At 37.6% G+C, this 14223-nt stretch overlaps 1 protein-coding gene across 1 annotated transcript; it reads left to right on the top strand.

The window, feature by feature from the left end:
• Positions 1–212: 212 nt before the first annotated feature.
• On the top strand, positions 213–12530 carry LOC115443005 (malonate--CoA ligase ACSF3, mitochondrial). Its single transcript, XM_030168273.2, has 11 exons — positions 213–532; positions 1455–1592; positions 2086–2178; positions 6179–6466; positions 6985–7162; positions 8390–8645; positions 9338–9544; positions 10064–10221; positions 10787–10923; positions 11250–11365; positions 12221–12530. The coding sequence occupies exons 1-11, from the start codon at positions 382–384 to the stop codon at positions 12413–12415; spliced, it is 1917 nt and encodes a 638-aa protein (XP_030024133.2). The 5' UTR covers positions 213–381; the 3' UTR covers positions 12416–12530.
• The last annotated feature ends 1693 nt before the right edge of the window (positions 12531–14223 follow it).

The raw sequence follows: 14223 nt of genomic DNA, 5'->3' as shown, positions 1-14223 counted from the left end.
ATAGTTATTTCTTTAATCTAAATGCGCTTAAGATATGGGCAGAGCACACATATGCTTTAGATACTAAATTTACATACTCCATTATAAGTAATAGATCCGTATTCTTTATTCTGTTTGTGATAAGACTTGAAAAGCTACGGATTGTGTAGCAACTTCATTAATAGTTAATTGTCAAACATAAGTTCCCAATTGTCATTAGTCAAAACCATAAAACTGTCAAGTGTCAGCTGACTGTCACGGATTAAAAATAACCTATTCGTTTTCTTATCTCCGAAAAAATCTTTTTTATTACTACGAGACGATATCGCATATATTACTCATTGTCAGTAGTCGCAACCGCATTATCACGAAGGAAAATAAAAACCTTCCATTCTTATTAATATGGAAGTGGGTTTTCGTTCTATTAGGGTTTTGAACCGGCTTTTAAGGAAACCCCTTGGTATTGCGACTTATAAAAACGTACCGGGAAGCGCCGCTAAAGATGAAGTTAACTCCGATTTACTAAACACCTTTAACAGAGATATTAAAAATGGTAAGTTAAATTTCTTATGTTGCCTTATCTCCTAAACTATTGCGTCATTTTAAACTTTAGTTGTACTAACGAGGTCATATTTGTTGATGTTAGGAGACATTTATCACACTTTATTTTGGTTTCAACAGTTATTAATAGGATCTATAAAATGCGACGTAATTCTGAAGATTCTTTTATTAATTTATATTTTCCTATATATTTTTTTATACAAATTAATGGCAAGATGGTCAAGCCGCTCGCCTAAAGTCGTCATGTCAGCCTACAGATACAATTCCATTCTGAACTTTGAATTAGTTGAAATCATTGTGTGGCGTCTCTGTATACCCAATGTTATGCCTCAGAATAACAATATCAGCTCCGTATTATGTACTATCCCACTGCTGGGCACAAGCCTCTACTACTGAGAAGGATTAGTCCTCACTCCACCACATTATGCCACATAATTGCTATTAAACTGGCTACAATCTCATGTGTGTTAGAGGCAGATAACCATTAACTGCATGCTGTTCTGGCATTTCAATTACATATATTTAGTTCAACAATATTAGGATTCATACATTGGCAGTATCCAATGAAAACATTTATCATAAATGTCTTTAAATTGTGTAGATCACAAAAAACCACAGTCTAAAGTTAATTTCGTAAAATACATTAAACAGCCATAACACATAAAATGTATATTTCACAAAATAAATGTTTGTTGTGAAATAATTTTTCTGTAAAATTATTACGATTTCTTGTGCCTCAGCTGCTTTTTTATGTCATAATAAATTCATTTTAAGTATTATTTGTACTAAGACATACATGACATGATAAATAAACTTTCGTAACAATATTTCATAAATACTATGTCATTATGTAATTTATTTAATGATTGTATTTTTTTTATTTTGAGAAATATATATTCAAATACATTTTACAGGAGGAGCAGTGCCTGTTTTCCGCAGGGCATTACTCTTTCCCTCCAGGATAGCTCTCCAGGATGAAGTGGGCATATACACATATGCCGGACTCCATCAGGCTGCATCAGCTCTTTGCACTGAAATCTCTATGCAGCTGGGTAAGTTTTATAAAACGAAACATACATATATTTAATGTGTTGAAGCAATTGTAGTCTGATATTCTTAATGTTGCTTTGCTGCAAATAAGATTAAGGGATGAAAAAAATTTATTATGTTTTCAATTTCCAATAGAAGTTACTTAAATGCAATTGCTAGTGGTAGAATATATTTTGTATCCACCAGGATATGAACCGCCGTACCACAAGTGTAAACCCGCCACAGAGGGCCACATAAGTATGTCGCATCCCGCAGGCAGCCTGTGTATATCTGGTTTATAAACGCTGGCGATATTGTGTCCACTCGCTCAGAACAATCCTCTCTCCTCAGTCAATATTCTATCTAGGCCTCACTGCATTAACAGCTATTAGCTGAAGTGGGACCACTTCGCCATGTTCGTAAGAAATTTGCATAAAAGTAAATATCCCAACCGTAATGATTAAACACGTAGATCTCATTTACCAGTTTACAATTCTTGGAAATTGTTTGTTTTAGTTGGCGAGACTGAAAGGACAATTGCTTACATGTGCAACAATGATGCATCACACGTCATTGTGCAGTGGGCCATTTGGATGTCTGGCAATATTGGTAAGGACAAAAATTATACATTTTAATATTACTAGAAAATTAGTTTTACTATGAGGAATCCTCTCCGTAAAACCCTTGAGGATGATTTCTTAAACCCATCTGTTGTGCTTGTGTTAAGGATTATGTATGCAAAAATTAATGCTTTTCAAAGTCTATCAGTTATTGTGTATTGTCTATTAGTGTACCAGTATTGAGTATTTTATTATAGAGATACGTAAAAGCATAAAGTAGGCTAAGTATAGTGAAGTTTATTTATCCAATCAGAAAAGTTTTCATTGTCGTATTAAAACTTATCTTAACTAAGTACTTAATACGGCGACTCATCAATTACATATTCTTTTGGATTTATCGCTATATTGCAAGTAATATAAGGGATAAGATAAATAGAAAATACTATGTATAGATAATATTTCTTATAACAGGTCTAGATTGTACACCGAGTCATCACGAGAGGCTATTACAACCACTTCAATTGTGATCATATCATAGGTATTTCTTGCAAAAATCCAATTCTACTCAAATGGCGTTTGTTTTAAAAATTATAAACACTCAAAATTTTACTGTCACATCTACATATAAATTAATGTTGCCTTGAGTCTTTTTAGGAAGAACATATTGCAACTTTAATTACAAGCTTTTCCTTTAAAAATATTAAAATATTTATGGTATATTAACAGAATTTTTAAATATCGGTAATTCTTCTAAACACGCACTAGTAGAATACAAAAAAAAATGTTAAGAAAAAAGCGTCGCTTGTTAAGAGTGCGAAATGTAAATTACGATTTTTTTCCTATAAACACAACAACGTTTACATAAAGCGACTTCATGGCAGATGTCGTCCAAGCCATAGTACAATTCACATGGCAGATGTCGTCCCAGCCATAGTACAATTCACATGGCGGATTTCGTCCTAGCCATAGTACAATTCACATGGCAGATGTCGTCCAAGCCATAGTACAATTCACATGGCGGATCTCGTCCTAGCTATAGTACAATTCACATGGCAGATGTCGTCCAAGCCATAGTACAATTCACATGGCAGATCTCGTCCAAGCCATAGTACAATTCACATGGCAGATCTCGTCCAAGCCATAGTACAATTCACATGGCAGATCTCGTCCAAGCCATAGTACAATTCACGTGGCAGATTTCGTCCAAGCTATAGTATCATTCGGGTGGAATCTCATATGCGAAATCCACTATGTGTATTGATCAATTAGTGTGTTCAAACACGTCACTTGTTTTTTACATGGTTTGTAATGTAGGTACTAGGTACTCACTATGAACATGTGAAACGAATGTTAAGTGAAAAATTAGTTACCACTTTGGTGACAACATACATCACGATTGTATGGGTGCAAACTACATGTTATTATATTACATGTCACTACTATACTAGGTGGCGGTGGCCGGTAAATACTTTACCATGAAAGGGAGAGAAAGAAAGTGGGTATTTGTCAGTATTATACTAGGTCGTGGTAGCCAATAAACAGTGACAATAAAGGGAGAGAGAGGGAAAGCAGAATGACTATTTTTAAAAAAAAATGGATGGCCTCGGTGGCGTAATTGCCAATAGTACCTTACGACTGCAGTGCTGAGGTGTTGGGTTCGATCCCCGGCTCGGGCAAAGTGATATTGGATTGTTCTACTCAATATCAGGAGTGTGGAATTTGGGTAAGATATGGCGATAGGTCCGCCACATTTTGCATCGTGCAAGGAAAGTGGGTGCACTTGTTGTGCCTCTGCCCATGGGGATAAAAGGCATTGATGTGCGTGTGTGTGTGTGAACGTGTGCATGTGTGTGTATGTGTGTGAGTACATGATCGTATGTGTGTGTGTGCGTGTCTGTGAAATATAAAACAAACAGCTAGGCTACTCGGCTACATGACGTTAGTGTACATAATAGATAATATGCAAGATAATTTTACATGATATGTACCGATAAAAATGCTGTCACCTCATATATTTCTAAATAAGTATTATTGCATAACAATTTATCGACTTTTGACAGACATGAGACGTTTCATATTATCGGCACTCGATTACATGTCTTTGTTTTTATCTAAATGATGATACTAATATGTATCTGTTTATTTAATACTGCGTATAAAGTTGTGGAAAAATATTTAAAACATATACACATCAGTTGCAAAGGGTCCATACAACCAGATTCCTACCGGCTTCCTTTTATTTACAGTTTATGTAGAATCTAATTATCATTAGAACGATTTGAAAGCATTTATGCATATTAGTATCTATATATCGTGGCGGGCTCCCTTTTGGCAAATTACACCATTCGCCATTGATGCTCATGCATTTATCCTGAACGGTAAGGTAGATGCGCAATTAATACATCAACCCTCCTTATTCATAAACGTTATTTATCCAAGGACGGAGCATTGCTGTGATAACAAGTCTGTTTCTCAGTGCTGACGGCGTGGCAACCTCCGCAGTGCGTAGACGTAGGACCGCAGTGATTGGCTAATATTGAGATACGACTTTAATCTAGTTGGCTGCAGATAAACAAAGCTGAGAAACAGACTTGTTATCACAGCTATGCTTCGTCCTTAGATAAATAACGTTTATGAATACGGGTGTAACAATTTAGATAGATTATAAGTCTAAGCCCTGTAATGTTTTAGAAGGTCGGTTCAGTACCTCCAAAGCTTTTACTCTACAAATAAACTACCAAACCGGCAATCTTGTAACCAAAGTTTATCTCATTGTTATGTTAGATGTTTTTATTTGGGGTTTCTAAGTCCTAAAGAGACCAACGGCTATTATAAGGCGTCTTCCATTGTATGTAGTATTTTGTATTGTATGTAATTAGATATTTTTTTTTGGGTTTTCGGATCTTAAAGAGACCGGGTATAACTAGACCCTTTCCATTGTATGTAGTATTTAGTATTGTATATAATATGTAAGGGCGATATAATAGCATATGCGACAAAGCCCTTTAAACCAGAATAAAAAATGTCCTTTCAATCGACTGGCTGTTTCTGTTTTTTCACAAACCATAATTGATAGCTAGCTAAAATCATAATATTTTAATTAATAATAATTTAGTTAGATACTAAAATTTAAGTTTGTTGGTGGTAAGATATATTTGATATCCGCCCGGATAGCGGCCACCGTACACAAGGTGTTAAAATCCGCCATAGTGGCCTACGTAAGTGTCGCGTTCCGGGATCAGCCTGTGTATAACCGGTTCCAACAGGCCGGCATAATTCTGTCGACTGTCGAGGGGTAATCATCTCTCGTCAGTCGACGTTCTATTGGACCCCACAACACTTACCATCAAATGCAGTGGAGTCACTTTACCGTGTAAAGAAAAAGTACAGAACTCAATTCGCGCTTGATCAGTTTTACATTCTAACATCTATACATATTATAAAATAAAGACCGGAAAAGCTGTCTGTCTGTATGTGATCGATTTTCTCAAAATCTACTGAACGGATTTTTGTTCGGTTTTCACTAACAGATAGTGCAATTCTTGATGAATGTTTAGGTTAATACATTACGGTTTTATGTAAATTGACTGAAATATAACGATTACTGTTGAAGAGGTCGCGTGGTAGTCGACTATAGAATTACAGGACTTTCTATCTATATACCTCGTATCTATACCTCATAGAAAGCAAATTATGTTTGTATTAATGTATTCTTATTATCACACTAGTTGACCCGACAGACGTTGTCCCGTCTTAACTATGACTTTGCAGCGCGCATTCTGTCAATCGCTGACAGTTATTTCAAACATAAAATTAATATTTTCGCTAAGTTTTCTTAAATTTTCTAATTTTCCGCGCAATTTTTAGAAATTTTTCTTTCATATAAACCTTCTCCTGACAATAACAAACACAACAAAAAAAGAATAGTAAAATCGGTCCAGCCGTTCACGCGTGATGGCGTGACCAAGGGAAATAGGGATTCATTTTTATATATATATAGATATAGATATAAAAACTTTTTTTTTAATTCAACAATACTTTTTTTTCAGCCGTCCCCCTAACCCCGCTCCACCCTCCGGAAATGCTCAAATACTATCTACAAGATAGTATGTCGCATCTCGTGGTATGTACTCAAGAGTATGAGAAACTGCTCCGACCAATAACACTTGAGCTCTCGACTCCCTTACTAATCACAGGGAAGGATAAGGAGATCACAGCTCAACTTTACCAGCCGAATAGTGCGTTCCTGCAGCCGAAGAATGAGGATTCAATAAATGATGTCGGAAGGTCCAATGATTGGTACGCGTCGAGAGAGGCGCTTATTATTTATACGAGTGGTGAGTTATGTAGTAATAAAATATTTTTGAACATAAATTGTATTAAAATACTTATTGTGTGTACAAAAACGGTACAATGTCAGCATTAACGTAGCCACGGATTTAAAAAAAAAAGTTCTTCAAATTTAACGAATGGCCTGTACTATGCGAGGTCCATGTAAGTCCAAGGCTTTTTCCAGGGTTAGCAAAGACTTTTCTAAGATTGGTACTGCGCTACGTTGAACCCACCCCTCCTAGCTACACTCATGATTACATCTGTTACTAAACGCCTCTAGATATCCGCAACTATACATGGCTTCTTCCAGTTAGTCTTTGCTCAGCCGGTGGACCAGAGCCTAAGATTATGGTGATTATCGAAAGAGTATATTTCGTTGGAAGACATTATATTCGGGCCTTACCTATTGCAAAATCACATTGTCCCAAAAGATATGTCCCAAAACCTAACAACGTAATCTTTCGTAGTGTTCTCAATTTTGTACCCAACTACATTATCAGTAAAGTACAATTTTCACCACCAGGAACGACGAGCAAACCCAAAGGCGTGGTGTGGACGCACAGCATGCTTCAGACCCAAATATCTGCATTGCACAGCGCGTGGCAGTACTCGTGTAACGACGTAGTGTTGCACACGTTACCGTTGCATCATATACATGGGCAGTTGAATTCTATGCTCGCATCGCTGGCTGCTGGCGCAAGGTAAATATTATTTTAATATAATAAAAGGTGTTATCGGGGTAATTGTTAAAAAAGATATAGTGACGTCAATGCCGTTGCGGTGTGTATGTGCGAGGGAGATAGCGAGATGTAAATAGGACGGCAACGCGCAATATTTGAAATATACATTGGTGTTATGTTTCAACTAACTTTAGAATTTTTATCAAAACATTTTTTACTATTTAATTTTTTACGTTTAAAATTATATTTTACAAATGATTATAAAGTAAATTTAGGATTATTATTAGGATATATTTTTAATTCTTATGAAGTTAAAGGTACGATCAGCAACAAAAGTCGATGAACAGATACTAATTTACAAAACACCTGAACATTGAAACGGACCATAAATCACTTACCAAAGAAGAGTACAGATTAAGGTTATCATTTCAATATGGATACCCAAGGAAAGGATTGGCTGAAAAAATATGAAAAAGAAACTGACGTTTACGTTGAATCCTTCGAACAGAATCTCCTGCCAGAATTATTTTGAATTTACATATTAGTTCTTTAAACCGGCCAGTCTGTAAAATAGGATGTTTAAAATGTAACTAACCTATTCCTATTAATGTTATAATATTACTTACTAAAATATTATGATGTTTTGTCCATACTTAAAAATGTATAATTCTGGTTATTAACTTCAAAATAAATCTGAAGAGTTTGTTTGTTTGAATGCGCTAAACTCAGGAACTGCTTAACCGATTTTGAAAATATTTCACTAATAGGAAGCTATATTACTCTTAAGCGCTATACGCTTTCTATCCCGGGTAAATATAAAGCAAGACTTTAGTCCTTGAAAAACTTTTTCACGCAGGCGGAGTAGCGAGCCAAAGCTAGTATGTTATAAAATAACAATTTAATTGATATTCTGGACTGTTGAAAAAAAAAGCTTGTATATAAAACAAAGAATTTGCTAATTTCAGCCATATTTGTATTTATTACAGATCATAAAAAAATGCTAGTAATGTTTAGCAGTTAATGGTTTGACGGCGTTCAGCTACTTTTGTAGTTCAATTATGAAAAGTTGTTTTGTATTTAAATTAATCAGTAACTTATGGTAAATGGTAATGATTAGGAAATATTGGAAACAAATTATGTTCAACGACTTCTGTTGCTGACTGTACAAAATCAAACAACTTGGCAATATCTACAAGATTGAATTAAATATCTTAAAAAATAGAATTTATGTACAAAACCCACGCGCAGAATCCGCATGCTGCCATCGTTCGTGGCTCACTCGGTGTGGGCGCGCCTGCTCGGCATGGGCGAGCGCGAGGAGGCGCGGCCGAGCGTGATGCACGGCGTGCCGGCGATGTTCGCGCGGCTCGCGGCCGAGCACGCGCGCCTGTTCGCCGACGGTCGCACGGCGCAGTACGTGCGCGCGTCGCTCGCCTCGCGCATGCGCCTCATGTGCGCCGGCTCCGCGCCGCTGCCGGACGCGCTCTTCAACCAGTGGGAGGAGGTGTGTGATGCGTGTACTCTATGGACAGATAACAACCGCTATCACTTAACAATCCTAAGCGTAATTTTCGAGAATATAATAATACTAGCGACCCGCCCCGGCTTCGCACGGGTGCAATGCCGATACTAAATACACTACAGAAAAACTGTGAACGTTGTATATAATCACAGCGGCCCGCTCTGGCTTCGCACAGGTATAACATAACAAAATAACAGTATTTCTCCACTATTTAATGGATGTTGTTATACATATAAACCTTCCTCTTGAATCACTCTATCTATTAAAAAAAACCGCATCAAAATCCTTTGCGTAGTTTTAAAGATTTAAGCATATAAAGGGACATAGAGACAGAGAAAGCGACTTTGTTTTATACTATGTAGTGATCAGTTCTATATTATATACTATTCCACTGGTTAACATAGGCCTCCTTTACTATCGAGAGGGATCTATGAGTATACCAATCAAAATAAGTCAAACGATCACAATCGCTTTTTTGATCTATCTTAAGAATGGACCAATCAGAACAGTTTTTCGTTACATGCTTACAAATGACTTACTTTGATTGGTTCATTCTTGGAATCACATTGAAGATTGAATTTGAGATAGTTAATTGAAAACAAATCTAAGACGTGCTCATTAATAAACAAATACTGCCATAAATAAAAAAACCTTATTTACTAAACTTCTTCCAGATATCAGGCCTCCGACTTCTCGAAAGGTACGGCATGTCAGAAGTGGGGATGGCCCTGAGCAACCCCTACCGTCCGGTGGAGGAGAGGAAGGTGGGGTGTGTCGGCAACCCTCTGCCGGGCGTGTCGGCGCGGGTCGCCGTCGCCAACACCGAGACCGGCGAGCTGGAGCCGCTGGTCACTGTGGAGTCCCCGCCGCCGGAGACTCAGGTGGGTAGTGAGGATGAATCTTTGGTGGGGATGCCAGAAGAGTCCGTGGTGGGCGACATCTCTAATGAAATAGGAGCTGAAAGTACATGAAATTTTTTTCAAGAATATTTTTTTTTATGATCGTACATACTACTTCAACTTTATTGAAAGAGGAGCAGCAAGCATTTGAAATTTTTTTTAAGAATATTTTTTTTGCAGTCGTGCATACAAAGTATCACACCTCTATCCCATAGGGGTTTGCAGAGACAATGGATTGCCATTTGGCACGATTCTGGCATAGTTCACTCGCTTCCTCCTTCATCAATCTTTTCCTTTATTCCCGTCGATTCAGAATACTTTGACCTGGCTTTTGCTAAGAATCTAATTTTGAATTCTAATTTTGTACTTGTACCCCCTAATTTCCTTATTGCTTCATTGCTAAAGAATCTTTTACCAAGAAGCTTCTAGAAGGAACGCTGAACCCTCCTTTTATCCCAAAAACTATTTGCAAACAAAGCTAATGCCAACATCTACCCGTAGATATGCCTCGACCGGCTCGGCGTGGCCGGCACCAAGGACTTCTTCGTGGAGTCAGACGGGTACGAGTGGAAACCGCCCACAGTGACTGTTCACAAGCAAAGCGATAACGGCAGCTACCAGGGCGAGCTGCTTCTCAAGGGACCTGCTGTGTTTAGTAGGTAAGGAATAATATACCCCCAGGGATAACAACAGTGACAAGATAATGCACACATACATCACGCATTTATCCCCGAAGGGGTATGCAGAGGCGCAACCAAGGCACCCACCTTTCGCCAAATGAGTCCCATGATGTGATAGGGGGCGAGCCTATCACCATATCGGCTACAAATTCCAGACTCCGGGCTGATACTAAGCAGAAAAAACCCAAATAAAGATAATGATGTCGCTGAAATACCTTCTTTTATACCTACCGGTAAGGCGCCGTTCAAGTATTACGTGACGCAATTTGGAGGGGGGGGGGTTCGAACAATGCGTTATGTAACATTGCATTTTTTATTTTAAAACAATAAAAAAGGTAGTTTAGCGATTTTTCGGTACTTATCGAAAAAAAAAATAGTTTTAGAGTTACGTAACTTTTTAAGGGGGGGGGCAAGGCCGTTCAACAAAACGTTACGGCGCGTTACATAGGGGGGTGGGGGGGTTAAAAATTGCCTTACATAATACTTGAACGGCCCCTAATAGAGAAAGAGATAGTGATATGGAGAAGACCTTTTACTCCTGCAGGTACTGGAACAGAGCGCCGAAGCTGAAGGCGCTGGACTTCACGGAGGACGATTGGTTCCGTACGGGTGACACGGTGCAGTTCGACGGCACCTTCAGGATCCTCGGCAGGACTTCCGTCGACATCATCAAGTCTGGAGGTTCGGAAACATTTTTACTTTATCCCTCCTAGCTTAGCCTCATAATTTTTGGGTGTCAATAGCAAATTTAAACGGAGAACAGCCAGCAGTGTGCCTTTTATACTAGGCTCTGGAGCGCAAAACTTTTTTTTTTTATTATTCTTTGCCTGACGAGACGAGCTTGCCGTTCGCTTGATGGTAAGCGATATATCCGACCAATAAACAGTAGAAACAGTGACTACACACTGTTGCTAGGCGGCAGAAATCTTCTGATCAGATTCTGGTCAGATTTGAATGAAATTTGGCACACAGATCTTCATGTTTTGAATTAACATTAATATTTCCAGGCTACAAGATAAGCGCCCTTCAAGTCGAAGCCGCCATACTGGACCACCCAGATGTGGCCGACGTGGCAGTGCTGGGCGTGGAGGATGAGACTTACGGAGAAATTGTATCGGCTGTGGTAAGTTGGACGTAATAAATACTTTACTTGACATTTTATTAAGGACCAGCTTTTGCTCGTGTCTTCGCCCGTGTGAATGAGTTTTCTGCGGTAGAAGTCCGGCTATATATTTTCCCGGGTTAAAAGTAGTCTACGTCCTTCCCATGGTTTCAAACTATGTCCATACCAAATTTCATCTAAAAAGCGAACTCAGAATCCTACACTTTGCAACAAATATTTGTAACCATAAAATCAATTAGTTATGTTTAAATAAGTATTATTTCAGTTAATATGCGATTGCATCGGTGGCGTAGTTGTAACGCGTACGTGTTACGAGTGTGACTACGGCGCTGCGGTCCTGGGTTCGAACCCCGGGAAAATAATAGTGGCTGGATATTTTCATCTTATAAATTACCGTCGCTGCTCGAAGTTAGGTAGATGACGGTGTGATACCCCGTAAGTACCACATGAAGCCGTTGGTCCTGCGCCTGATCTCTCTCCGGTGATATCGGACTGCCTTCTCACCGAACTATGAGAGTGAAGGAACAGAGAGTGCACCTGTGTACTGCGAACACACTTGTGCACTATAATATCTCTTGCGTACCTGGCTGATCTCCGATGAGATTAACCTCTTCGCAAAAATCTAGCTAGGAGGGATCAATTGTTTTAATTGATTCTTTATATTGAAATTAAACTAATTTCCAGATTCTATCGCGGTTTTTTGTATATTTTTTTCTCCCGACGTTTCGAAAACTTTGCAGCCTTCATGGTCACGGTGGGAATGTCCTCCGAAAATTAGTTTAATTTCAATGTATAACATTCGCGTAAACATAAGAAAAAATTATGATTCTTTATACTTATTTTTTATCTTTACAGGTAGTCATCAAAGATAAAGCTAAAGTAACGTTCAAAGACATAAAAGATGCCGCCGGTAAGAAACTGGCTCCGTACCAATTACCTAGGTCATTGTTAGTGATCGACCAAATGCCTAGGAACGCTATGGGCAAGCTAGACAAAAAGGAGATAAGAAAGTTGTTCGGGAAACAGTTAGTGATTGAAAAGAAAATGTAGGATAAGTTTTCAAAGCTGGCGTGAAATATTATGGCATCAGATTATGGATTAATTTGATCTATAAATATTTTGTAATTTATACTTTCTGAATCATATTTAGAATTGATGTAAAAAATTTAAATTAATTTGTGTGGGGGTCATGACTCCTATATTTTTACTGAATCCGCACCTGTGCTTGAGCATAGATTGAAGAAAGCAGCAGTAAAAGATTAAGGTAAAAGGACTACAAACTAATAAAGAACAAAATATGCAGGATAAGAAAAAATCGTTAATGGTAAAGTTTCGTGAAAGCATCATCAATAAATAGATTATTCAGAGAGGGTAATATACCTTTTCGAACAAGTTAAACTCAAAGTGATTGTTTCAAATTCAAAAACTCTTGGGTAGTTTAAATATAAAAACAGTAGGCTCTGTATAATTTAATTGTTAATTGGTATACACTTATATACTTCATAAGTCTGAATTACAAACTGTCATTTATATATTTTTAAATAAATCGTCTAACCAGCCAATAATTTAAACAGGGCCCTCTATTATCTATAAATTGTATTTATTCCATACAAATCGTAGTCAAACACTTAAACAAGTATATAAACCAAGTAAACTCTTCTTAGGTACGCAGTTCTTAAAACGAAAAATGGTAACCTAATTTTATTAATCGACATTATTCCCATAGGAAATAATACAGTACAGTGGGACGTATTCGGTGTGATATTTTGGGTATCATATGTGTAGTGATATATACAATTTACGAAAGGTAGAAAGACTGAGCGTCGGTACTTAAGTGTTCGTTGAATAACCAAGGTAGTATTGATAAGTTGATCGTTGACTACCGATGTGATTTTTATTGTTTCGAATGACGAGGCGAGCTTGCAGTTCGCTTGATGGTAAGCGATACGACCGCCCATAAATAATAGAAACAACATCCAATATCTTGAATTACAAAGTATTGTTTGGTATTCCACTGCGCACGTCATCCTGAGATATGAGATGTTAAGTCTTATTATGTCCAGTAGTTACACTGGCTATATGTCCTTCAAACCGTAACACAACAGTGACTACACACAGCTGCTTGGCGACAGAAATAGACATTGCGGTGGTTCCTCCCAGGCGGGCTCTCACATAATATGAGAGACCTACCACCAGTAAACCAGTACCAAAATTAACTGTCTATATTTCCATCGACAATTTCTTCATGAATTGCCTTAATCGTAATTTAGGTAAAATGAATAGCAACTTTGTTCAATTAGATATAGGCCGTGAAATAATTGACAGTTAAATCGCATCGCAACTTAACGATCGTTAACTTATATCGATACTATCCCGTTGTTGGGTCGAGGAAATCTCGTTTCTCTTTACCGGAATATGGAATGTCAAGTGTATGCCCCTTATTCATAAACGTTATTTATATAAGGACGGAGTATTTCTGTGATAACAAGTCTGTTTCTCAGTGCTGACGGCATGGAAGTCTTAGACATAGGGCCATTCTGATTGGCTTATATTGAGATACAACTTGAATCTAGATGGCTGTCAGATTAATAAAGTTGAGAAACAGAATTGTTATCACAGAAATGCTCCGTCCTTTGGTAAATAACGTCTATGAATAAGGGGGAATGTATTTAGTGTCTTGTTAGTCGATATTATATTTGAACTTCAATGTACAGTATATTGGTTGTAGATTTTAATTGCGGCAGATTGCCTGTAATTTTGAAAATTTCTATATCTTTTTTCCAGTTTAGAAATTAGAACATCACTCTATTCTGGTAAATATTGATTGTTGAAAAGCTAATAACCTAAAGCTAAATATT

This window comes from Manduca sexta, unplaced genomic scaffold, assembly GCF_014839805.1.
Source record: "Manduca sexta isolate Smith_Timp_Sample1 unplaced genomic scaffold, JHU_Msex_v1.0 HiC_scaffold_2025, whole genome shotgun sequence".
Lineage (NCBI taxonomy): Eukaryota > Metazoa > Arthropoda > Insecta > Lepidoptera > Sphingidae > Manduca > Manduca sexta.
The sequence above is the reverse complement of the archived record's forward strand: the minus strand, read 5'-3'. Positions and strand labels throughout refer to the sequence as shown.

What these genes read in the sequence shown, in the direction of transcription:
- LOC115443005 (XM_030168273.2), top strand. Translation starts at nt 382, where the DNA reads ATGGAAGTGGGTTTTCGTTCTATTAGGGTTTTGAACCGGCTTTTAAGG. An exon ending in GCTTATTATTTATACGAGTG is followed by an intron (nt 6,467 to 6,984) that starts GTGAGTTATGTA and finishes TTTCACCACCAG; the next exon opens with GAACGACGAGCAAACCCAAA. An exon ending in TCTTCAACCAGTGGGAGGAG is followed by an intron (nt 8,646 to 9,337) that starts GTGTGTGATGCG and finishes AACTTCTTCCAG; the next exon opens with ATATCAGGCCTCCGACTTCT.